The sequence below is a fragment of the Xiphias gladius genome, chromosome 6 (genome assembly GCF_016859285.1).
Source record: "Xiphias gladius isolate SHS-SW01 ecotype Sanya breed wild chromosome 6, ASM1685928v1, whole genome shotgun sequence".
Lineage (NCBI taxonomy): Eukaryota > Metazoa > Chordata > Actinopteri > Istiophoriformes > Xiphiidae > Xiphias > Xiphias gladius.
This window is the reverse complement of record NC_053405.1, coordinates 3,736,857-3,759,284: the sequence shown is the minus strand read 5'-3', so window position 1 is coordinate 3,759,284 and position 22,428 is coordinate 3,736,857. Positions and strand designations below refer to the sequence as shown.

General features: G+C 42.9%; 1 protein-coding gene across 3 annotated transcripts in view; it reads left to right on the top strand.

Moving 5' to 3' along the window:
- The window catches only part of gmds (GDP-mannose 4,6-dehydratase), a 180,752-nt gene that overhangs the window by 71,485 nt on the left and 86,839 nt on the right, over positions 1-22,428 (top strand). For all 3 annotated transcript variants that reach the window (XM_040127797.1, XM_040127795.1, XM_040127794.1), the window contains exon 7: positions 1,873-2,000. In XM_040127797.1, the coding sequence (XP_039983731.1) occupies positions 1,873-2,000 (128 nt within the window). The remainder of the gene's footprint in view (positions 1-1,872; positions 2,001-22,428) is intronic.

The following is a 22,428-nucleotide window of genomic DNA, read 5'->3' as shown; positions in this document are numbered from 1 at the left end:
CCCTGTTATGAGATAAGAGCTTGTCTAGGTGATGTGGATGAGAGCAGAACTGACAATCATGGATGCATCAGTGGCAGATGAAAATTGCTGGTTAACATTTGACTACAGTTAGCAGGAGTGGTGGTACCTGCCAGAACAGATGACCTGACAGGTTGGAGAACGGCCCTGGGGCCAGATGAGATGATCATGCAAAGACAAGACAGGTCTGACATCAGAGGGGGTTTCCATTGACAATTTATCTACGCTCTGTAGACAGATGCTATTTCCTAATAATACTTGTCAATGATATTGAATCAAAAACTCAAAGAACTGGGAACAGTAGATGACTTCGAAGATCAGACTTTGTAGCTTTTTGTTTTAAATTTGATATTAGTGTTAGTAGTGGGATCCAGAGAAAGACTGAAGACTGCACAGAGCCTCATTTAAACTTTATTAAACTCCAGCTCAACATGGCAACAGAGCAGCGTTGAGGCTATTTGACCTGCTGCCAACACACAACATGCTGTATATTCTCAAATAAGCGTGTCTATCCTTCTCTGGTCTGCTTTTACTCAGCCAGCCAGGGCTGTCGCTTTCCTATGAAATAATTACTACAAATTTGGTGCATTCGCATGATTGGGTTCATGGGATTTTCCTGTGTCTAAATGGAGGCTCTGCTCCATGTCAGGGCAACAGTGATACAGTCTGGAGACAGAGCCACGCTATTATGGCCGGGATGGGTGCAGAGCTAAAAGGCAACATTCATCCCAAGCATGATGAGTTTAAAAAGCAGCATGTAGGAGCTCTTAAGAGGTCTTAAAGAGGTTCACGCAAGGTTATGGGAGATTTATGTACAGTAGAGAAGCTGTGTCAGCTAAAAATAGCTAACTCTTTGATGCAAGCTTCAAGCTTTCCTTTGAAATTTTATTTTCACATATCCCCACATATCTGCCATTTTGGCTTTTTTTTTTAACATAAGACAGAAGAGCCTAGCCAGAGTTAAACCCTTCAAGCGCTAATAGGCTGTTTCAACCAAGATGGTGGCATTATTAGTCATGACACCCTAATATTTAGTGTTGATTTCAATCAGTATGATGCTGTGTTTGGGTTGGAGGGTTGGAGCATTTATTCATCAAGCTCACCGCGGCATCTTTCCCTCCGCAGCAGGAATAGAGAACACGACACCAGCCCTCAGTGTGCCGCCAAAACACCGAAAAACTTCTCAACCCTGCTAGTGACACAGAAATAGTCATTAGGAGCTCATTTGTTTTCCCACAGATAATATCACAACGTTTCTGCTCAGAATGAGGAGCACCACTGGGCGATCTGGCAGACGTACCTGTTGTCAAAGCGGTGATTCTGGACTGGACACTGCATCGGCAAAATCAGGGTGGTCCTGTTTAGTTGTCATTTTTCTGTGGAACTTCCCCGTTGCTTTTTTTGGTGTTGACAGACTGATGCTCTGAGATTTGCCTTGGCTTCCAGCCCAGATTTGACACCGAAACATTGAATTTGAGGGGAAAATGAGAGAGAGGGAATCTAAAAGGATCTAGGGGCTGTAATGTGAGGTGGTAACGAATTGATTTTATTTATGGTGGCTTTTTGCTTGAGATTTTGCTTTGGCTGAAGAAGACTTGGAGCAGTAGTAGAGGTTTGGAAGGCTGTCTGTAAGTGTGTGTAGTGATAGAGTGTAAAAGTTTGGTAGGGATCACGAAACTCCGTTTTCAACGAGGAGGCCTTGATTTCACTTATCAGCTCCGTGTTTCTCTGTTTCTGACTATCTGTGTTTGTGTTTGTTGGACCCTGCTGAACTTTTATGATATTTATATCCCATGTAAACTGTAATTGAAATCAGAAGATGTCAAAAAAGCATTTTTAATATATGTGTTCTAGGTTCAAACTTTGTGACACGTAAGATCAGTCGCTCTGTTGCAAAGATTCACCTGGGCCAACTGGAGAGCTTCAGCCTGGGCAACCTGGACTCCAAGAGGGACTGGGGCCACGCCAAAGACTATGTGGAGGTAAAACACACACGATAACCACACACAAGCCCAGAGAAATACACACAAACTGTGCGTGCACTGCAGAGTTGAACAGGGTTCAGATGTGCACATAGCATTAATGGCATGTTTTCCCAGATCATTTGAGGCTGTAATACGCGATCTGCATGAAGCCTCCTATGATTCCCTGCCAAAAGAGAAACAGAGATAGAGAAAGAGAGGGGGAGCGGGGGGGAGAGAGGGCTGCATGCTGTGAGGCCACAGACTGCACTCTGGTTTCCCACAACTCACCCGTGTCCCAGATCCCTTCAGGCCCCCATTGCCATTCCCCTAACGCCCGCAGAAGAAAGAGAGATATTAAGGGAACGCCGCGTCCTGGGGACGATGACAGAAATATGGTGTTTGTGTTAACGTAATGGTGCCAGCAGCAAGCAGAGAAAGGATCAGGGAGATGAAACGAACAGTGGGGTCACCTCGTCCAGGAGCAGACGGAGCTCAGTGTTTCTGATTGTGTGCGTTTTTCCCCCAGTGCATGTGTGTCTAAGGAAGCGCACATTCATAAGTGTGTGTCACAAAGTGTGTTATAGGTTAAGATTGGAACTTGTGCGTGTGGGTTGCCGAGATGAAAGACTCGACGGGTTGCCATGTCTGACAGCAGACCCCTCACAGTGGCCTATGTTATTATTAGAAGGTGACGGTGGCAGAGGTGGCGGGGGGTGCTCTTTGAGATGGGGGTCAGGGTGAGGAGGTTATGGTAGGGAAGCACAGTTTAACTGGAGATCACAGTGTGGGGTCACTGCGTCAGAGCAGGGAGGTAGTGAAGTGGCAGTTCACGCTGTTAAGGCGGGGTGCATTGGCGTCAGGGGCGTCAGCGAAGCGTTGGTCACTGCCTGATATGGGCAGACTGTTGCTCAGTAATATCTAACTGTAACCCGATGAATAATTTCTGCCTCCTGTGGTAAGAAGTCTGACGTCATTTGGAACCGGTAAAATGGAAGCACAAAAGTTTATTGTTTTTGAAAAAGGATCCGTTTGTGCGATTTTATTTCGCTGTCATGCAAATAGATTCACATCTGACAAAATAAAAGATGGTGTATATATATATATATAAGTCAAAGTCCCATTCATTTTTCTCAGACAGATGTGAGGTGACAGGTAGGCGCAGCGCTTCTAGGTTGACTAAACACAGAGTGAATTTTAGAAGCAGCACAATTGCAAACAAAGTCAACAAAAAATCCTCAGTTGCCACTAACAGACGCAGATTCCTACGTGACTTGAAAGTGAATTTGAGTGAACAATTTATACTTATCTTAACTGTTTGTCTCTACTTCATGAACGTACACAAACAAGAGGATAAAGGTGAGAAACTGGAGAACTCATTTCCCACACAAGCACAGCGTCAGTTTGTTTTTTGCTAATTGGCAAAAGTAGCATAGCTAAATAGTAGTAGTGTCCTGTTGTCAGATTTGCTCAATAAAGCAAGTCAAAAAATTGGGAATAGAAGTCACCTATAACTCCAGTTTCCGTTAAAATGATTTCCCTTTTGGATTTTGGATTAATTTTGAATTAATTTAGCCAGTATAATTCAGGTTTCGCCCACTTGTACTTATGTATTGCATGTGCAACCCTGTGTTGCTGGATTTGTGTGGCTGTGTGTTTGTGTGTGTCTGTGTGTGTGTGTGTGTGTCTGTGTCTGTGTCCGCGTCTGCGTCTGTGTCTGTGTGCACACTCGCCTGTCCAGGGCATCCTGGCTTGAGACGCTCCAGGTTTCCTGTGGGAACCGCCGACATTCCACTTCTGGTGAATCAGGCACCTCCTTGCTGCGCGTCTCCAGTTTCGGAAAGGCGGATTTCGGGAAGCCAAACAGAAGCCCGAGGTGCTGAGGGGAACTGAGGTGGAGGAGGAGGAGGAAGGGAGGGGGGTGAAGCGAGGAGGCAAACAGACGCGTGTTTGTGGGACGTTTGTACATTATGCATAAACGAACCATTTCTTCTTCTGAAAGTTCACCCCACCCTGCAGACCATCAAAGGCTGGAACTTGTCACCACCAGCCCCCTCTCTGCCTCTTTCTGTCTCACTTTGAAATATCCATCCATCCAGCCAGCGTCAGCAGTTCGTTACCATGGCAAAGCCAAACAACTGGCAATTTGTAAACAGAACCATGTGTGTCTGCTTTAGGCTGACAACTGCTTTTCCTCCCTCTCTCTCTCTCTCCCCCTCCTCACCCCACCCAGGACAGGGAAATTGCTTGTAATTGGCTGTGGATGGATTGCGGGTGGCAGGAGGGGCGTGCTGTGTGTCTGCTCTAACGACGTCTGAAGGCGTGTGGCTGGCTGGGCATCGTCTCAGCCGGGTATCGAGTGTCCGTCCCCGGCAGGCAGACAGACCTGGAGCTGCCTAGCTTCTCTCAATGGAGCCCTTTATTATTATTATGGTATTACGGAATACACGCCGGGAGCTGAACGCTTTAGTAGAAATTCAGCAGATAAAATGATTTAAATCCTCCTGATCTCATTTTCCTCAAAGGGGGTTAAGTTTTGGACTTTTTCAGTTTTGTGACTGTGTTTGAAACATTTGGCCGGAGCTTTTTTTTGTGTGTGTGTGCGGTTCACTGTGATTTCGGAATATGAGCATGCCAAGGACAAAAAGGAAACCCACAGCAATCACTCACTAAAGGCTCTATCTGAGCAGATAAAGATATAGGAGTCGGCCATCTTTACCAAGGACTGCCCTCCTCCCTACTCCTTCCTCTCCTCTCAGCCTGTGCCCCCACCCTGAGTTGGCGCATGGTGGGTACAGCTGTTTGGAGCCCCCCTTACCTCCTCCCCTTCTGGCTGCAGAGAGCCATTTCCTGTGTAGAGAAGAGGGCTGGCTGGGAGGGACCAGGAGCAGAAGTCAGCCTGGTGGTTTTGGCCCTTTCTCTCCCCTCGGGCTCTGTCCTGCTTCACTTTCTCTCTGTCTTTTTGTCTGTTTCCTCTCCCGCCTTGTGTTTTTTATTCATGTCCCTCCCGCCCCTTAACCTTTTACTATTTAGTGTTTTGTACTCCCGAAGAGCTGCGTCACTAGATCAGTGCTCCACCAAACGTTTGCTCCCTCTTGTGCAGTACTCCTTTGGCGAGCAGTTACCACCCAGTTACCAGATATTTCCCTCTGACATCTAATAAGCGGCTCATATTTTTCCCCTGACTGGAGCTGGCGTTGCTGTTCCTTGCTGCTGTAGCAGACCAGAAACTGTTGCCAGATGAGATGTGGCTGACCCGCTGACACACAGTCCCTCCTCCCTGCTCTTGTCTTGTTCGCATATTTATTTTCAAAATATAATTACCTGTGAAATTCTGATCTTTGGAAGGTGTTTCCTCGCAGTCTTCAGGTGTGTGTGTATGTGTGCGTGTGGTTTCCCCTGTGTGGCGGTAGCTGTCTGATTCCTGGCATTGTGTGGAGGCAGTGAGGTGACAGGACAGCCCAGATGGTGTCATTTTTCACCTCCTTTATTTTTCTTATCCTTTTTTTGCGTCGCAGCTGCCTCTCTGTGCAGTAATGGTTACAGATGAGGCTAATTAGCCAATCACAGCGCAGATCAGGGCCAATCACAGATGATTGATGAGAGCGGTGGACCATTCATCAAATGTTTTTGGCTTGGGAGGTGACAGCGGGGGCAGGCTCAGGAACTTTGTACAGTAAGTTTGACATTTATGCCAGCGATTTAAACTTTTTGCTGAGGTGCTTATCCAGTGAAACTCAGCGGGCAAAAGGGCCTCATTATCTTTCTGAGAAACAATTTGACAGGACGTTACCCTGATGGACACTGGATGTTTGGATTTGGAGACCAGACATACCATAAGACGTGTCAGTTTGGGGCGCGTTTTTAAGTCTGATAGCCTTGATGTTTCGCACGTGACTCTTTGTAAGTTTAGAGGAAAGAGGGGATGAAAGAAAATTAAAAAAAAAAAAAGGCCAGATATTTCTACTAATTTATATACATTATAGCTCAATCTAATTCAGTTCAGTTCATTTAAGTTCAAGGGGCCACACAGCCAAGCCGATATAATTTGCAGATTCTTTCAGCACAGCTCCAACTAGGGATACAACTAATAATTTATAATTATTTTCAGAATAAATTAATTCATATCTTGATTATCTTTTCCATTAATTGATTAATCGTTGGGTCCAGAACATTTCAGAAAAAGGTAACTTTACAATTGTAGAAGACTTAAAAAATGTCTCAAAACGATAAACCGATTATCAAAATTGTTGCCGCTGATTGATCGATCGACTAATTGTTGCAGTTCTAGTTACAGCCGCTGTAATAACTAAAAACACATAACATTGATAATATATCTATCATTTTTCAAATTCATATAGCAGATATCACATGCAGACACAGTAATGGCATCATCAGTAAACAGATGGTGCAAGTTGCGGCAGTGAAAAGTAGCAGATATCAGTTGTGGGCTTGAAGTGAGGAGCTCAGAGTTTGGTTTTCAGTGGGGAGAAAGCTGATATAAAGTGGGTTGTCTTGCTAGGCAGTGATTTCTTGCACCTTGTATGTCAACCTCCAGCTCAGGATGTTGATATAATATTAATATTGTGCTCTCAGTTTAGGTACTTACTTGCGTTTTGGTTACTGAAATGAAAATCCTGTAGTTTAAATATTCAAATAGACTTTCACCTTTTACTGGGCTTAATGGCCTCATCAAGCGCATTAAGTGACAAAACATTTTGAATTAATTTGTCTGTTCAGTCCTGTCCACTTCTCAAAACGCATTTTCACATTTCCTGAAAATTTCAAAAATTTGTCAAGATTTTCTTAATGCACCCTATGACAGATAATCACATTTCTCAGTACAGGTGCAGCTAATTACAACATTTGATTTTTCCACCGGTGGTTGCCCTGCTCTGCGTTGTGTTTTTGGCTGCTGCAGGGCTCAAACTTGCGCACTGGGACTTAGGCTCACCAGTGATCTTTGTCGTGTCGTAGAGGGCGCTGTCCCCATGCTACACTCTGTGTTACAGATAACTGTCTGTGTGTGCGCGTGCGTGTGTGTGTGTGTGTGTGTGTGTGTGTGTGCGTGTGCGTGTGCGTGCATGTGTGTATCTGCTATGTGCGTGTCCAGATCTTTACAGCAGTGATTCCGGGAGCTGATAAATACCTTTGCCTGCTCTGTAAGGTTTTAATGAACACAGCTAGAGTGGTAAAGAGCTAAAATGGGAACTAATAGGGCAGAGGAGAGGGAGCATTAGGTTTCATCACCAAAACCTCCTGACTACATCCAAACCCCCTGACCCCTCAACCCCTGATGCCCCAAAACACCCACCCTGGCATACTCATAATGTCATCCCTTGAGATTTCTGTGTGTGTGTGTGTGTGTGTGCGCGCGTGCGCGTGTGTGTGTGTGTGTGTGTGTGTGTGTGTGTGCGTGTGCGCTCTGCAGGGGGTTAAGGCCGAGTGTCGATCATTTAGTGCGAGAGAGACTGTGACAGAAGCTACTGTCATGTTGACTCGGCATCCCACACACAAGCAGGGTGAGTAAACGACAACAGCTGTGCACTTGAGCAGGTCTTAAGTGTGAGCGGGCATGTGTGTGTCTGTGTGCAGGTTTTCAGGCGTTAATTGCAGGTGAAATCCGACCCATGGCCTTAACAGCAGCTCAGTAAACTGGGGTTGGCCCCCCTCCTGTTGCTCAGAGTAATAAAACCTCCACCAGCCTCATGCATGAACTAACACACACGCAGACGCGCAGGCACGCAGACTGGACTTATTTCCCCATCAAGTACATTTGCAGATCAAGATGTATGAACATAACAAAAACATTTAATGCCTTTTAATGGACTGATAAGGATATCCGATCTCATGTCAGAGGAGTTTAATTGGTTCCTGGAGCCTCTAAAATGTGTTATTTGGAATATGGGCCCAACTGTAGACTTTGCTTACAGTGACTGGTTGCTTATATTTTAGGGATTCATAATTAAAATGAATTACAGATGGATAATGGATACCGGCGTTTATGCATATCTTCTCGCTATGATTTTTATGGAGGTTCTGCTAGTTAAATCCCTAAGGAGGCCAGAATTTTACCAAAAAATACCTGGATTTTTAAAAAATGGGCCGATCAGTTTAAACTGATTTTTGCACAGATTTTATGTCCCCACGTGACCAAAAGTCGTTGTTTTCTTCTTGTGGCGAGCACAGCTCAGAAATGACTTCTGGTTATATTAAGTCAAGACGGAAAGTGGAATAAAACCAAAGTGAGCCAGGATTTTTCTCTAGATTCCATCTAAGGAAAATAACAAAACTGAAAAATTGCAATTCAGAGTCATAATATATATATATATATTTTTAAGGATTATGATTATTATTATTATTATTATTATTGTTGTTATTATATCTTATTAGAGACAGTCTCAAGCAATTTATCTTGAATATCTTAATTTCTATTGCTTATATAAAGTCTTTTAAGGTCATATTGTGATTTGTGGTGGCATGATATATGTATATATGTATATATGTATGTATGTATGTATATATAGATATACATAGATATAGATAGATAGATATTTTAAGATTTTGTTTCCACCCATCATGAAAAAATTCAGTTTTAGAACAATTAAACCCCAAACTAATCCCCAGAAATTTTCAAGCCTTTGTTCAATGCAAGATCTGGGTATTTTATGCACTGGATAGACTCCTAATATATGTTCTGCTACTTTCATGGAAAAACTGCTGTTTGAAGAGTTCAGGGTTTTGTTAAGTGGACGATTAAGTGGATCATTTGTTTATTTTTGTGTTGAGGACTCGGACTTGTGCATATTTGAATGGAAGCAATTGACAAACATGTAGGCTTTGTTGTGCTGCTGTTAATACGAGCAAGACACATACAGGTAGACAGAGGAGAGTTGAGCTTGGGTAAACACTCGTAGGAGGTGAGAAATGAGGATAAGAGTAATGAATTGGGTGAGAGACTTAAAATAGATTTCCAGGGAGGTACTCTTGCCCCATCTTGCACCCATGTGTCCAAATCCTAAATCATCAAACATGGGGTGAGTGTTTACTGTGGCATCGTACCAGAGGGACAGAGAAAGAAGTTCAAGGGGAGTCACAGAGCAGCGCAATGTTGAATATTTTCACAGTCCACATAAATTAGACCTGAAGGAAGATAAATAGAGGAAGATTGTGTAAAACTGACTCCCTCTTGCTCGTCTAACAATGGAAGAACAGATAAGAGACCGATCCATGATAGTAGAGATTCTAAGGTTACTGCTTTTGTGAAGGGGCCATTGTAGGGTTATGCTAAGTGTGTGGAGTTGTGTGTTTTTCTACATGGATGTGTATGGCCCCGAAGTTTCAGCTGGACCTCTGCAGCTTCACAGACAGAAACCTGACCCAGGAGATGTCCTCATTTCTGGGGTGAGATTCATGGGTTTTCAGGGAACGTCGTTCTTCTTTTTTTCCCCCCTCCCTGCTCCCATTCTGTTCATTTCTTTTTGACCCCTCAGTTTCTTTCCAGTTTGTATTTGGCAGTACAGCTCTGTGCGATTGGCTGAAAGAGTTGGATCAAAGCTGCGACTGGCTGGAACACAGCTGGTAAAGGGAATGACAGAGGGGTTACTGGAGGGTGGAAGTCCTTCTGTGTTAAATGGGGAGGTTTTCTACAAATAAAATCCATGTTGCACTGTTCCTACTGGCAATACAGCAGATTTGCAACTCCAAAACTTGCTGCATTAGGCTCTGAATCAGTTCGAACTTGTCAGTTGTTTTGTACACAGTCTCATTCAGTACTCCATACTGTGCTGTCTCCTACAATTGGTGAACAACATCTTGTGATGTGTGGTGACTTTTGTGCGTTTTCTGGTCCACTCGTTGATAGTTCATACTTCCTCGCCTTCTTTGTACCTTGATGGATATCGAGTTTGTTTGTACAGCATGTTTAATTCATTTTTGGGCCTGGGAGGTGCCTTCGGCTGAAGAGGGTGACTTAAAAAAAAACAACTACGGTTTTATGTGGAGAGGCCAACGATAGACACTCGGCCTCATTTACCCTTGTGATGAACGACACCAGGTTAAATTTGTGACTGTATGTCATTTTTAATATATGTTTAACAGAACATTTAAACATTATTTATGAAGGGAGAGGGCTTTTGTTCATTCCTTTGAAAATTTAAAACCTTCTCATCAATACTATTAATACTTATGTAGCTTGACAGTAATCTTTCCATTGGCATCTTTTGTTAAGAGAAGGAAATATCTCCTTATCTATTAATTGTTTTCTTAAAATTGGCCCCACGGTGAGTTCTAAATCATCTTTTTCCACATTTATTATTAGTTATAATGTCATAGTTTCGTTGCCACTGTGTATTTCCCTTGTCAGCTACTTCATCACAACTCGCTGTTGACATTAAAAAACCCCCGATAATTTTAGGCATTTGAAAAAGTATATTATTACACAGCTTTGTCATACAAACTAAATACTGTGCATTGACATTGGAACCTGATGTGTGCAAATCTCATTCTGTTTGGCTTTATGATATGTCATGTGTTTTTGTTATCTGGTTCTGTTCTTGGCTTTGGTTCACATTCTGAGATGTAATGTTAAACATATTATTCTTCACTGTTTGTGATCTTTTTGGCTTAGTATCCCCTAAGAACGAAGCAACTATTACTTACAGTTGGCATTGAAGGTGATTAAATCTGACATAATAATGACTTAACTTTCTTGTTTCAAGGTCGTTTCATTCAATAAAACATTGGAAGTCAAGAATCTAAAACAAAATGCTACACCAAAATCATCTTCCTCCTCCAGTTTAAGAACGACTTTTGGAAGTTGTAATGCAATTTCTGTGTCAGATTTCATAGAGTTTTATAGCAGTATTGATTGGGGACGCTAATGAAATGTATCAATCTTTAGTTCCAGTGATTTAAAAATACAGTTGGGATGCCAGTGACTTTTACTGCCTGATGGAGTTGAAAACGCCCAAGTAGTGGTTGTCTAGGCCTTTTAGCACAAACTGGAGCTGTCTGTCCAGCTTGGACGGCTGTGACAGCTCTGGTATGAGGATTGTCTTTCTGTATGTCTTTTTTCTTCATAAAGGAGAGAAGAAAAGTTGAAGGGCTTTCATGTTGGAAAGAACTGTTTGGACGCATTCGAATCTTTACTTTGCAGTATGAGCATTTTCCCTTAATATTTATAGCGTAAATATTAAGAATATATCTTTATAATTGTGAAGATAAGAGAAATACTCTACTCTAGAATTTTCAGTATTTTTCCCTAGTTGGTTTTGTATGTGTGTGTGTTTGTTTGTGTGTGTGTGTGTGTGTGCGCGTGTGCACGTGTGTGCGTGCGCGCTGCAGCAGCAGCAGCAGCAGCAGCAGCAGCAGCAGCAGCAGCAGCAGCAGCAGCAGCCGCCGCCGCCGCAGCAGCAGCAGCAGCTGGCCCTCTCTCTCAGACTGACAGGCCTAAGCTCTCCCCTGCTGCGTTGAGGATGAAAGCAGATGCTCTCCTCCTTCTTCACCCGCTCTGTTTTTCTCTAGTCTCTCCTCGCCGCCTTGTGTAACCAGAATCCTCAGCTTTCATATGGAGCCTGCAGGATAGTTTGCACCCTGGAACCCCTGTAGAAAGCAGAGACAAATAGACAGACTGACAGGCATTTCCACAAACGCACATATACAAGGACAGACACGCAGATGTACGTACAGATGTAAGGAGGGAAACCTCGGGTGACGAGCTAATTTCTTTCATTTTTAAACTTTTTTATCGATTTGTTTTTTTTCTTTTTTAATTTCTTGACGTTATAAACAAAAAGATCCAAACACTTTAAAAGACAAACACACTTTGACACCCGTCCCAAAAACCGCACAAATATATAGAGTAACATAGACAGAATAGAAGGAAACAGAAATGACCCAAATGTTCTGCATGATGAAGATTGACACTATATTTTCTATATAACTTGTTGTTTTCTATTAAAGAGACCGAGTTAGAATAGTTGTTCTACTTCCAATTGCCAGCTCTTGCTTTGTGTGTATTTGTTTTGAAAACTAAGAAGAGGAGTTTGAGCCAATCACGGTCCTAAATAACAACTGAAAAATGCATTTAGACACAGTAAGTTAATCAAACGTTTGAGTTCTGTAGTTAGTTTCTGAAATACAGATGTGTTTTTCTTAACCACTCAATTGAAATTTTTTGCCAGTACGGTACAGTTTCAGTACTGATACCAAAAACACTTTTTTAGATATCTTTCCATGAAGGATAGAAATGCTATCCTAAAAAACGCTTTCTCCTTTAAACAAAATTAGCCGAAATTCTCACTTACATCAGTGTTAAATGCTGTATTAATGCAATACCGCTGTAAGAGAATTTAACCTAACTATATACAGTCTAAAATTAACAAAACATTTGATTTAAATCAGGAAATATCTGATCAAAGAACGGGTTAACAAAGCTGACAGTTGGACCAAACATTCAATGACATTCTATAGCTCGTAGTCAAAAATGTTTTCATACCTAACCCTAGTGTTCTGCAATGCAGTATTCGGTAAATAAAGGCTGAGGCTGCCTGCCGTTGTGCTACGTCTGATGTATCTGGGTGAAATCCCACAAACGCACACCCGCAGCAGAGATTCATACCTCCCACCTGGACAGAGGGAGCACAGCAGAAGGAGAGAGGGCAGGAGAGGGTGAAGGAGCAGGGTAAATGGATGGGGTGACGTCTCCAGAGGGGGTAGTTGGTGGGGAGGCTCCGTACCCTGCTGGGGGTTTAACAGGCTGTGGAAGGAGGGAGGGTGTGTGAGCTGGGGGTGATGAGTAGGAATGTGAGAGAGGGAAAACATGGAGACAAGATGCCGTTTTTTTTATTACAGACCGTCCAAATCATTTGTAAACTAGCCAAAGCAACAACAGCAACACCGATAGTGTTGAGGGCAACTTAATCTTTTTGGATTTAGACCAGTTTGATTCATGTGAGACCATAAACTCAATGCTAAACTCGGTAGCAAGTATTGATCCGATAGCCAGCCTTAGTGATGCCAACACATTTTTATTGAATTGAATTAAACTGCACTGAATAGAGAAAGAGCTACAGTAGGTAGGGAGTCCACAGCTGCGTTGTGAAGCTGAGACACTCCCTGACTGGGAAGCACAAGTGTGAGAGGCACCCTAATGCAATAATCCCTCCCAGGCGCTTGTGTGTGTGTGTGTGTGTGTGTGTGTGTGTGTGTGTGCGCGCGCGCGTGTGTTTGTGTGTTTCTGTCTGTGCTTGTATGTTTTTGAGTCTTGTCGTGCAGAAATGGCTGAGTCCCATGTTGTGACATTTTAGGGAGTATCGGTGAGAGTCCGGGAGTGAAGTGAAGCCTTCACTGGTCCAGCAGATAGCACTGATGGAGTAGAGGGCTATTTAGGGGGTAGGGGCCGGGTCATCTTGTTTTAATTGTCTGAGGAGTCTGGCCGACTCTTTGGGACTGGAATGTATGTGACCTCCTCTCTCGCTCCTTCACACTCCCTTGCTCGCTCTGTCAGATGGTTGAGCGGCTCGTGGGAAGATTCTCTGTCCAGACTGCAGAGTGTCGAAATCGAGCCAAATATCACAAGAGCTCAGTCACAGTGTCAGCTCTTCTAATTCTCTCACAGCTCGCTCTCTCTTTCTTGATTGCATATTTGTCTGACTGACTGACCTCTTTGATACTCAGCTTTCTGTGCCCGTTCGCTGTGTGGCATTATCACTTGCTCTATGAGTATAAATAGCTCCCTTTGTGCCCATAAGAAAAGTATTAGGTTGCATGTGCAAGCATGCTTGTGTTTGTATGATATATTGATTTTTTTTTCTTTGGCCTGAACTGTTGTACTCATGCTGCTTATTTCCTTTTAGATATTTCCTTGTTTTTCCCCTACACAAGTCCCTCTGTGTTGCACCGCCACAGTTTTCCCATAGACACACAGATGATGAAAGCTCCATTATGCAATGTTATATTAGTTTGTAAAGTCAGGCCAAGTGGTATATTACCACTGATGAAGTCTCACTGAGACCATATTTAATAAACAAGATGACTCTGTACAAGTGTAGTTGACGAGAGCAACGAAAGCAAGGTCCCTCCTGAATAGTTCAGAATGCCAGAAAATCCACTTGTTCGCTTCCCTGCTTAGAGTTGGATGAGATGATAGATGCCACTCTCATGCTTTAACGCTAATAACGGCTTCAAGACAGTGAGCTTAGCATAAATACTGGAAACGGGGTCAAACAAACAGCTTGGCTCTCTCTAAAGAAAAAGGCACCTGCTAACGCCTCTAAAGCTCAGCTAGTACCCGTGAAACCATCAGACTTGTCATTTTTGCGTTTCTGTTTTCTTTAAAATATGTGTCGGTTTGGAAGAGGACTCAATCAAACGGGTCTTTGGGGCTATACATTTTACATTTTATAGGGTTTGTTTTTTCCATTTTCTGTATTTTATTTTGATTTTACAATTTTTAAATTAAATGACTAATAATTACATCTTTATTTTGCACAGTTATGTAAATACACTATAGTAATGTACTGTATAGTATTTATGAATTTATCTACACCCCCCCACCATATCCCCACCAGTGACCCCGAAAACACTGAATTTATTGAATTAATATCTTTCATTTCTGGTATTTTAAAATTCTTTCTTTTCTAATTTATTTTTTTCCCTTTATTTTAAATTTACGTTTAGTCACCTTTTTGGCTTAATTTTGCTCTAATGCTTTATACTGTTTTGTTTTTTTTGTAAAGCACTTAGTAAAGCTGGTTCTGAAAAGCACTGTATTATTATCATTATTTCACTGTTATATATGTAATTCTACGACAAAGATCAGCATCAGCTGTTTGAGAGTAAATAACCTCTTTATGGAAAAAAAAAGAAAAAAAGAATCCAGTTGTAAGTTGCAACAGCGTCACACACTAAAAGTCCGCGATTGAGTCAGTTTGGTTCCCTGCCCAACTCTTGAATGTTGCCTTTGTCTTATTGCTCTCCACTGAGAGCTCACCACTCATGCAGAACTTCCTTATTTACCAGCCCGATTGTTGTTTCCCGAGCTGAACACAACTCCAGGTATTTAGGGGGAGCGATTCGGTTCCAGGCAGCATTTTCCCACCAGGCCCCGCTGAGAGCCGAGAGCTGCCTGCAGTCTATTGAGCGTGGCAGAGACAGCATCCCAACCAGTTCACTTCAAACAGGCCTGATGGCTTTAATGGAATGGAAACATTTGTTGGGTCACAGCACTGAAAGCCTGTCCTCCCTCATCGCATAACACCAAATGGCTTCCTCATGTTGTCTGTTTTTTATTAGCCTTATAATATATCCGCGTTCACACAGGCTTATGATATTAAACCAGGCATATGTCCCCGAACAGCACACACGCTGACACACACACACACACACACACACACACAGATATTTTACACTTGCAAACATGCTGGCTTGCACAAGCACACGTTTGCATGACGCCATGGAGGCAGTGTGAGGAACAGGGTCACGGCCATAAACGAAACATTGTACCTGTGCTAATATCGTTTTAAATATATTCACACACATACACACACAACCACAGATTTTATACGAAACAACAGACAAGAAGACACTAACACACATGTACAACAACCAGTGCTTAATTGGTGAGGAAATGTTGCGCCGAGGTGTTGGTCTGATGGATGAGGAGAGAACTTACACGGTGTTCAGAGCCTCCCTCTCTGAACCACAATGAGGCTTTCACTCAGCGTTGCTCGGATTGAACTCTATCCTTATTAAAACAGCCGTGATGGAGGGCTGTGTATTTGCTTTTAGAAGGTGGGACTTTCTTAGGGAGTGCCAGGGATCTCTTTTTTAATTAAGTGGCCCCAGCAATGTGAGAGTCTGTGTGTGTGTGTGTGTGTGTGTGTGTGTGTGTGTGTGTGTGTGTGTGTGTGTGTGTGTGTGTGTGTGTGTGTGTGTGTGTGTGTGTGTGTGTGTGTGTAACCTGAGGGGAGGCCCTGTCTGTGACCTGCAGTGATAGTGGCGGTTTGTTTTCATTCTAAACTTGCCCCAGAGTTACTGGTTTTGCACATTATATGACCTCAGCTTGACCTGGCCGTCACCTCTCTCTGACCCTTCTCTCAATGTCAGGGCTGCGCTTTTTTTTTTTTTTTTTTTTTTCCCTTTTCTTACGGTGACACCTCTCTGTTTGCCTTTTTCTTTTCTCTTTGGTCACATCCTCTCCTTCCATTTTCCCTTCCCTCTCTCTTGGTTTTCCCTCACTTTCGACGCCTCTCTTTCTCCCACCTCACAGTTGCTTAGTCAGCTTCCCAGCATACATGTGCACTGAGCTGTCATGCACACGTACATCCGTGCACACAAGCATGCACACACACTCACTCAATCAAAGTGAATGATTGCACATTTGTCTTGACAGTTGCTATAAAAAGAGCCACCCACTAAACACTGGAGTCCTCTCATTATATCATTACCGACCCACAGCAGGCAGGCAGCTCTCTGACTTCTGTCTCCCTCTTTCTTTCTCCATTTTCAGAGACTTTCTCTCCCTCGGTGTTTTCGTTTATGCATTTTAGAACACAGAAAAGAACTGAAGAGAAGTGCGGGACAGAATGAGAGTAAAAGAAAAAGATGTGAGTGGCGCTATGGAGTGAGAGGCGGGGACATGCACCATGGCTAAGGGGAATCCCTAGGTCTGCATTGTGGAGCAGAGGCTCCATGGCTCCAGGGGGCAGGCCAGCTGAAGTGTTTGTTTATGTCTGTGGGCCAGAGGGGAGAGACGGTGGCCATGTTCAGCAACTACATGAAAGGCCCTGAGTGCTCTAATGAGACGTAATTACTGTGCGTGTGTGTTTACGAGATTGCGAGGGAGCGAGGAGGGAAGAGAACGAATAAGCACATTTCACCCTGCCTGTGTTTACGCCCCGTCTTTACAAATCTTGCGTTTTCACAGCGCAATAGCTTGCCTCGTTACTCTCCAAACCAGCGCAACCTCAAAGTATAGACCTCGCAGATTGGTGACTGTCACAGCCTGTCATGCTTGTTTTATTCCTTGAAATGCTAAGCTGCAGACCGGTGTGACATGCCGCGAGGTGGGTAACGTAGTCCTTCATGTGCTCGCCACGTGGATGGGAAGAATCAAAAATACACCACATACAAATTTAGAATAGAATAGATGCTAAGAAAGGTGTGTGATTATGTCCTGAAAAGGCTGGCGAAGATGATTAGCTTCACCAAGCTTTTCCTTGCGTTTGACCGGTGATCAGTGCTCATTTACCCCAAGGCACCTATTTCGAGCTGAGTTTTTTTTTTTTATTTTTTTTTTTACTTGATAGTATACTGAGTAGTTCTGTTTTGAAACTGTTGTTGTTTTTATCTGTTTAATATTATCAGTGAATCCCATTAAAAGACCAAAATCACAGCCCGTTACAGTGTATGACCCAGTGCCATACAATTCCACTGTCATCAAAATATCTAACATTAAGAACACTTAGAGCACATACAAAACACAAAAAAGAAGCATACTTTAGCATTTTGTGACAATTATATTCAGTATGAGGAAATACCATAATTACATGATCCCTGCAGTGGTACTTTGTTCCTCTTAGCCTTTCAGGCTACCAGGGTAAACACTGAACTACTGTATGTCCCCAAGCACACAGTCGGCCTGACATGGAATACTCTCCGGAGATCAAAAGGCAGTTGTGGAGTTTCTTCAAAATAAACTGCACACTGGAAATACGTCATCCAGTGCGGCTCCTCAATGTTTTATTGAAGCTTCAATGTTGTTGTTTTTTTCCCTGTGACGCAGAAGAACTGACAAGAAGCTGACAAACACATCTTTGACATACAATATTATCACAACTTTATCTGTCTGACGTTTGGTGCCGGGTAGGTAGCACACAGCGAGTTTATCAGGGCCCGTCTGCCGAAAAACGGTGCCCGATGCCGCTGGAAACGGGAACAGTGTGAGCGATGAGACTGCACAGTCAACGTGCTGTTAAACCAAAACAGTGAGCTAAAAGAGGCTAAGGAGCCTGGGGATTATTTTATGACGGTTTGGACACTGCGACCAGTCATTGTTGGTATGAAAATATGGATTGAAGGCGTTTTAACTGATTTTGGACAAATGTGGAGTTCTGTGGCACTACGCTAACAATATTTGTTAGCTCTATAAATGAATTGATATTTTTGGTCTCCTGCGGGTATTTTTTAGTACTAATTAAATTGTAAAATAATTCCAGTGTTAAACTTTAAGATAAGAAACGTGGCTTGATCATGTGACAAAGTTTGTGATCTAGCATCTTAGCTGACCTAATATACTCCGGGGCTGCTGTCTGTCATGTCATCTGCGTGGGCAGACCATGATGAGCTCTTAATGGCCTGGAACTGGAAATATGACTGTTTGTATTTACAGGCCATTAAGAGCTTTCCACTGGCATTCACACTCTCTAACCAGAGAAAACACAAGCTGCTGCACAGCGAACACCGGCCTACGTGTACTGTGCGCCTCCACCGCTGAGAGCTCTCTCTGTGTGCTTCAGAGAGTGTGTGAGCACACGGATGCTTGCCGCCCCAAAATAGCTTGCGCCCCTAATTAAGGCTGCAAACACAGGTGTGGAAAACCAGGCCTCCCTCCGCCCAAATCCCAGATCCACTGTCCAGCACACAGCACCCTGTGTGTTCCTGTTTGGGAGCACAGGAAGTCCAGACTGTGTGTGTGTATGTGCAAGTGTGTACATTTGTGTGGAAAGAGAGTGTGCAAATGTATTTTTTCATCTATGCAAGTTTGTGTGTGTGTGTGTGAGCGAGTGAGAGAGATTTTGTGTTTGTATATGAGCGAGTCCAGACCACACCCTTTGAAGTCGGCAGCGCAGTGTGTTGGGGTTTGGGCACGGACACACAGCCCCTCCGCTGCCTGGCTGGAAACCCTATACCCCACATCAATCAGACCTGCCACTCATGCATTATTCATATCCCAGACACACACTTAAACATACACTTTCTCATCCTCAGACTCTGTAGATTTTGCCCCTTATATCTCAAGCTGGCAACAGGAGTAAAAAAGGCCGGGTGGTGCTGCTGTTGGGGTCTGCCTACATTCAGCCTCAGTAGGTTAGAAACAAAGATGGAGCTGTGAAGTAGAGAAGGGTTTTCTGTTTATCCATAGCCAGAAATAGCTAGAAACATTTTGAATTGTTAAAAAGTACCAACAAATCCCTGCACTTTTAATAAGCTGTATTCGCTTTTTTTCATTGGGTAAAATTCTTAAATTTTAGGTAAAATTCTTTCATAGTGAGACTCTATGGTCACACCTGACTATAAGGCGCTCTGGAATGCAGGAGATTTTCAGTTTGGCCTTGGACAATAATTACACAACAAAATACCAGAAATACTAGATTTTTCACACAGCCTTCATCGGTGGACGGGGTGTGCTCAGTTTCATCCATCAGACTACAGACTGACCTCCTGCTTCAACTTTGACCTACTTTACTTACTCTTGTGCATTGAAGGATTATAATCTTCATTTTTTGGGTAATCTTTAATTGTTTACAGCCTGCTTGATTGTCTGACTGCTCTTCTTTTTTTTTTTTTTTTTTTTTCTTTTTTTTTGCCCCATTGGTTATCATAACCAATAAAAAAATATGAAAATAAGATTTACATTTTAAGAATGCTGTGTTAAGTTTTAAAGAAAGCATATATCAAATTAAAGCTTGAGGCCATGCCTGTTTATAGCCTCTGGAAAATTAATGGGCCGTGTATGGAAATATATCTATAATTCTCCACATCTGTCAGTCACTCTCTCTTCCTGTCTGTGTATATGTCTCTCTCTCAGCTTAAGCTGGTATTGTCTCACCCTCCTTGAAACCCAAAATGAGCATTTTGCAGGCCACCGTTTTTCTTCTGACGTCCTTGTCGTGTGTCATCACGTTCTCAGACCGCAGACTCTTTTCTCTCTCCTCCTCCGTTTTCGTTCTCAGACGTCAGTCCGATGCTCAAGCAGATCGAAACCAGACCTCAGAGAATAAGCTGTTATTGACCTCCTGCTGTGCTCCAAACCCTCATCACAGCCAGTCGAAGACAGATGTAGATGGAGACAGAAAGTGACAGAGAAGCCTTAGCTCTTCCAGGCAGACAAGCAGACAGGAGCTGTGAGAAAGAGCTCACTTTGACACGAGAATTAGCTTTTGTAAACACTTAAAACAGTCAGTGTCTAGATACTGATACCACAGGGTGTCACATTCCAACATCTTGGGATGTGTCTTAGTATGTAAGTTGTGCTTATTAAATTTTCAGAGCCTGTTCGTATTCATATGAGGTCACTTTTTAATTATTGATTAGGGGAACTGTGAGGCGGGCGTATACATCTGTTTGTTACTTAGGAAGGGTGTTTCCTGCTTAAACAGCAGCAGATGCCTGTTCGACTGCTCTGTTTGCCTGTGTCTTCTCTCTCTCTCACTCTCTCCACGTCTTTCTTGGTTTGAGCCTCAGTGTGCTGAAGCCAAATGGAAAGTGACCCTTGGCAGGCAGCGCCGTATTAAACACAGTGGGTCACTGTCAGAGAAACATGCTGGCAGCTTTTGCCAAAACGCACTGGCCAGTTATTCAGACGGCATTTTGGACTATTTTACCAAGCAGTTGTACAAGCTTTGGCAAAGTCACAGTGAGAAGTACGCCCAGAGTCGTAGCAAGCAGGGGAAAGTTTGGGAGTTTTAGAGCAACAAAATTATAAATTTTGACAAACAAGCCCAGGCGCCATTTTTAAAAATACATCCTGGACACATGAACAAAGGCCATTGTTGGAAGGATTTGAGTGGCTCTCAGGACTTCTACAGAAATGGTTTAACACTGTTACAGTAGCTGGGGGGGGCCCATTTTGGGGTGGGGAATATGTTTGTGTGTATGTGTGTATGTGTGTATGTGTGTGGGCTAGGGCAGGATATGAGGAAACCTCTGAGCAGCTCAGTGGATATTTGTTCGCATTAACTTGGAACGTTTGGTTTAAACAGACACTGAGCTGGGTTCAGGTCCAGTTCGCAAAGTGTGTGCATGTGCCGCACCTTGTTTTCACAAATTTTACAACATTTTATTTTTCATTGATCGTAGAATAGATATTAGGAAGAATGAAGAGTATGAAATCTTGTATAATGAGCTTGTTGTCAGACCCTGGTTTCAGGCAGAGCCAGATCCTCTTGATGCTCTCGAATCCCCGATCCACCCACTCCCTCCTTTCCTCTGGGCAGGGCATGGCTGGGGCTTACTGTACATTCACAGGAAGCCAATAAGGCATCGATGTCCTTCCAAAGATCCACAGATGGTCCTGTGTTAGACTGTTAGTGTGTTCAGATGGTTTCAGATATGAGAGCTACGGCTCCCAGGTTGTTGTATATTTACTTATGGAGGAGAGACTCCAAGACTCGTCCCTTGTTCATATGACTGGGCATTACTCTGAATTATAAAGAGATTATGGTCGATTGAGCGCAGATTATGGACCAAAACCTCACCTATTGTGTTTCATACAGCTCACTGTGAACAGACTAGAACTTATTAACATGTTATCCATGTCTTGTTCTTGTCTATTTTCACAACCGCTGCTTATGAGATCCTTTTTCCAAGCATGGGGGGGTTTACTGTTTTTGGAGCTTGACCTGTAGTTCACCACAAACACTGGTGTCATTTCTTAGGTAGTACAACATCCTTACTACCAGTAAGTGGCTAAACAAACCCACCACGGCTGTTATGGGTTGGAAGATCTGTGATCATGTAATAAAAAAAAGTACAGGTCATCATCACAAATGACAACAATCCCTGCCACGTACCAGACAGTCAGTCCTCAGTAGATGTTAAAATATGCCCAGAGAGTGAGTTTCTTGATTTACGTGGACTATTCTGGGTTGTAGGTGGAAGTAAACCATTATTAATGGCCATAAGTCTGACTGCATGTCATGTAAACCTGCACTAAAATGCACTAGTGTAAGTAAATGATTTGTTCAACTGCTCTAGAACTCGCTACTCTACATATTAAAACATAGTCGAAATACTTGAAGTTTTTTACGAAATTTGTCCCTGTTTAAAGAAGATGCCTATATCTCTTCTCACTTGCAGAAAACACTAACACCAACCTTTAGCTTTGGAGAGAAAACAACAACAACAAAAAAAGGCAAAATCCAAAAACCTCCGTGATGTGATTAATTCAGCTTCAACTGAAAAATCTCCTGTCGAAAAACCATACGCTCTGCAAAGTCATGTTTTCTTGCCACAGTGATGACAATTGTATTTTTAAATTTAATATTTTCAATAAATGATATATTTCATGCAATCACAGTGGACAAAATAAGGTAAAATTTCCAGATTTCAGCCTGAGGTTGTAATTTGCTTTTATTCTTTGTGTAACATTTCTGAATCTAGCCAGTCAAGAGCTCTTCACTATGTCAATCACGTTTTTTATGATTTTTCTTGCCATGAATGCACC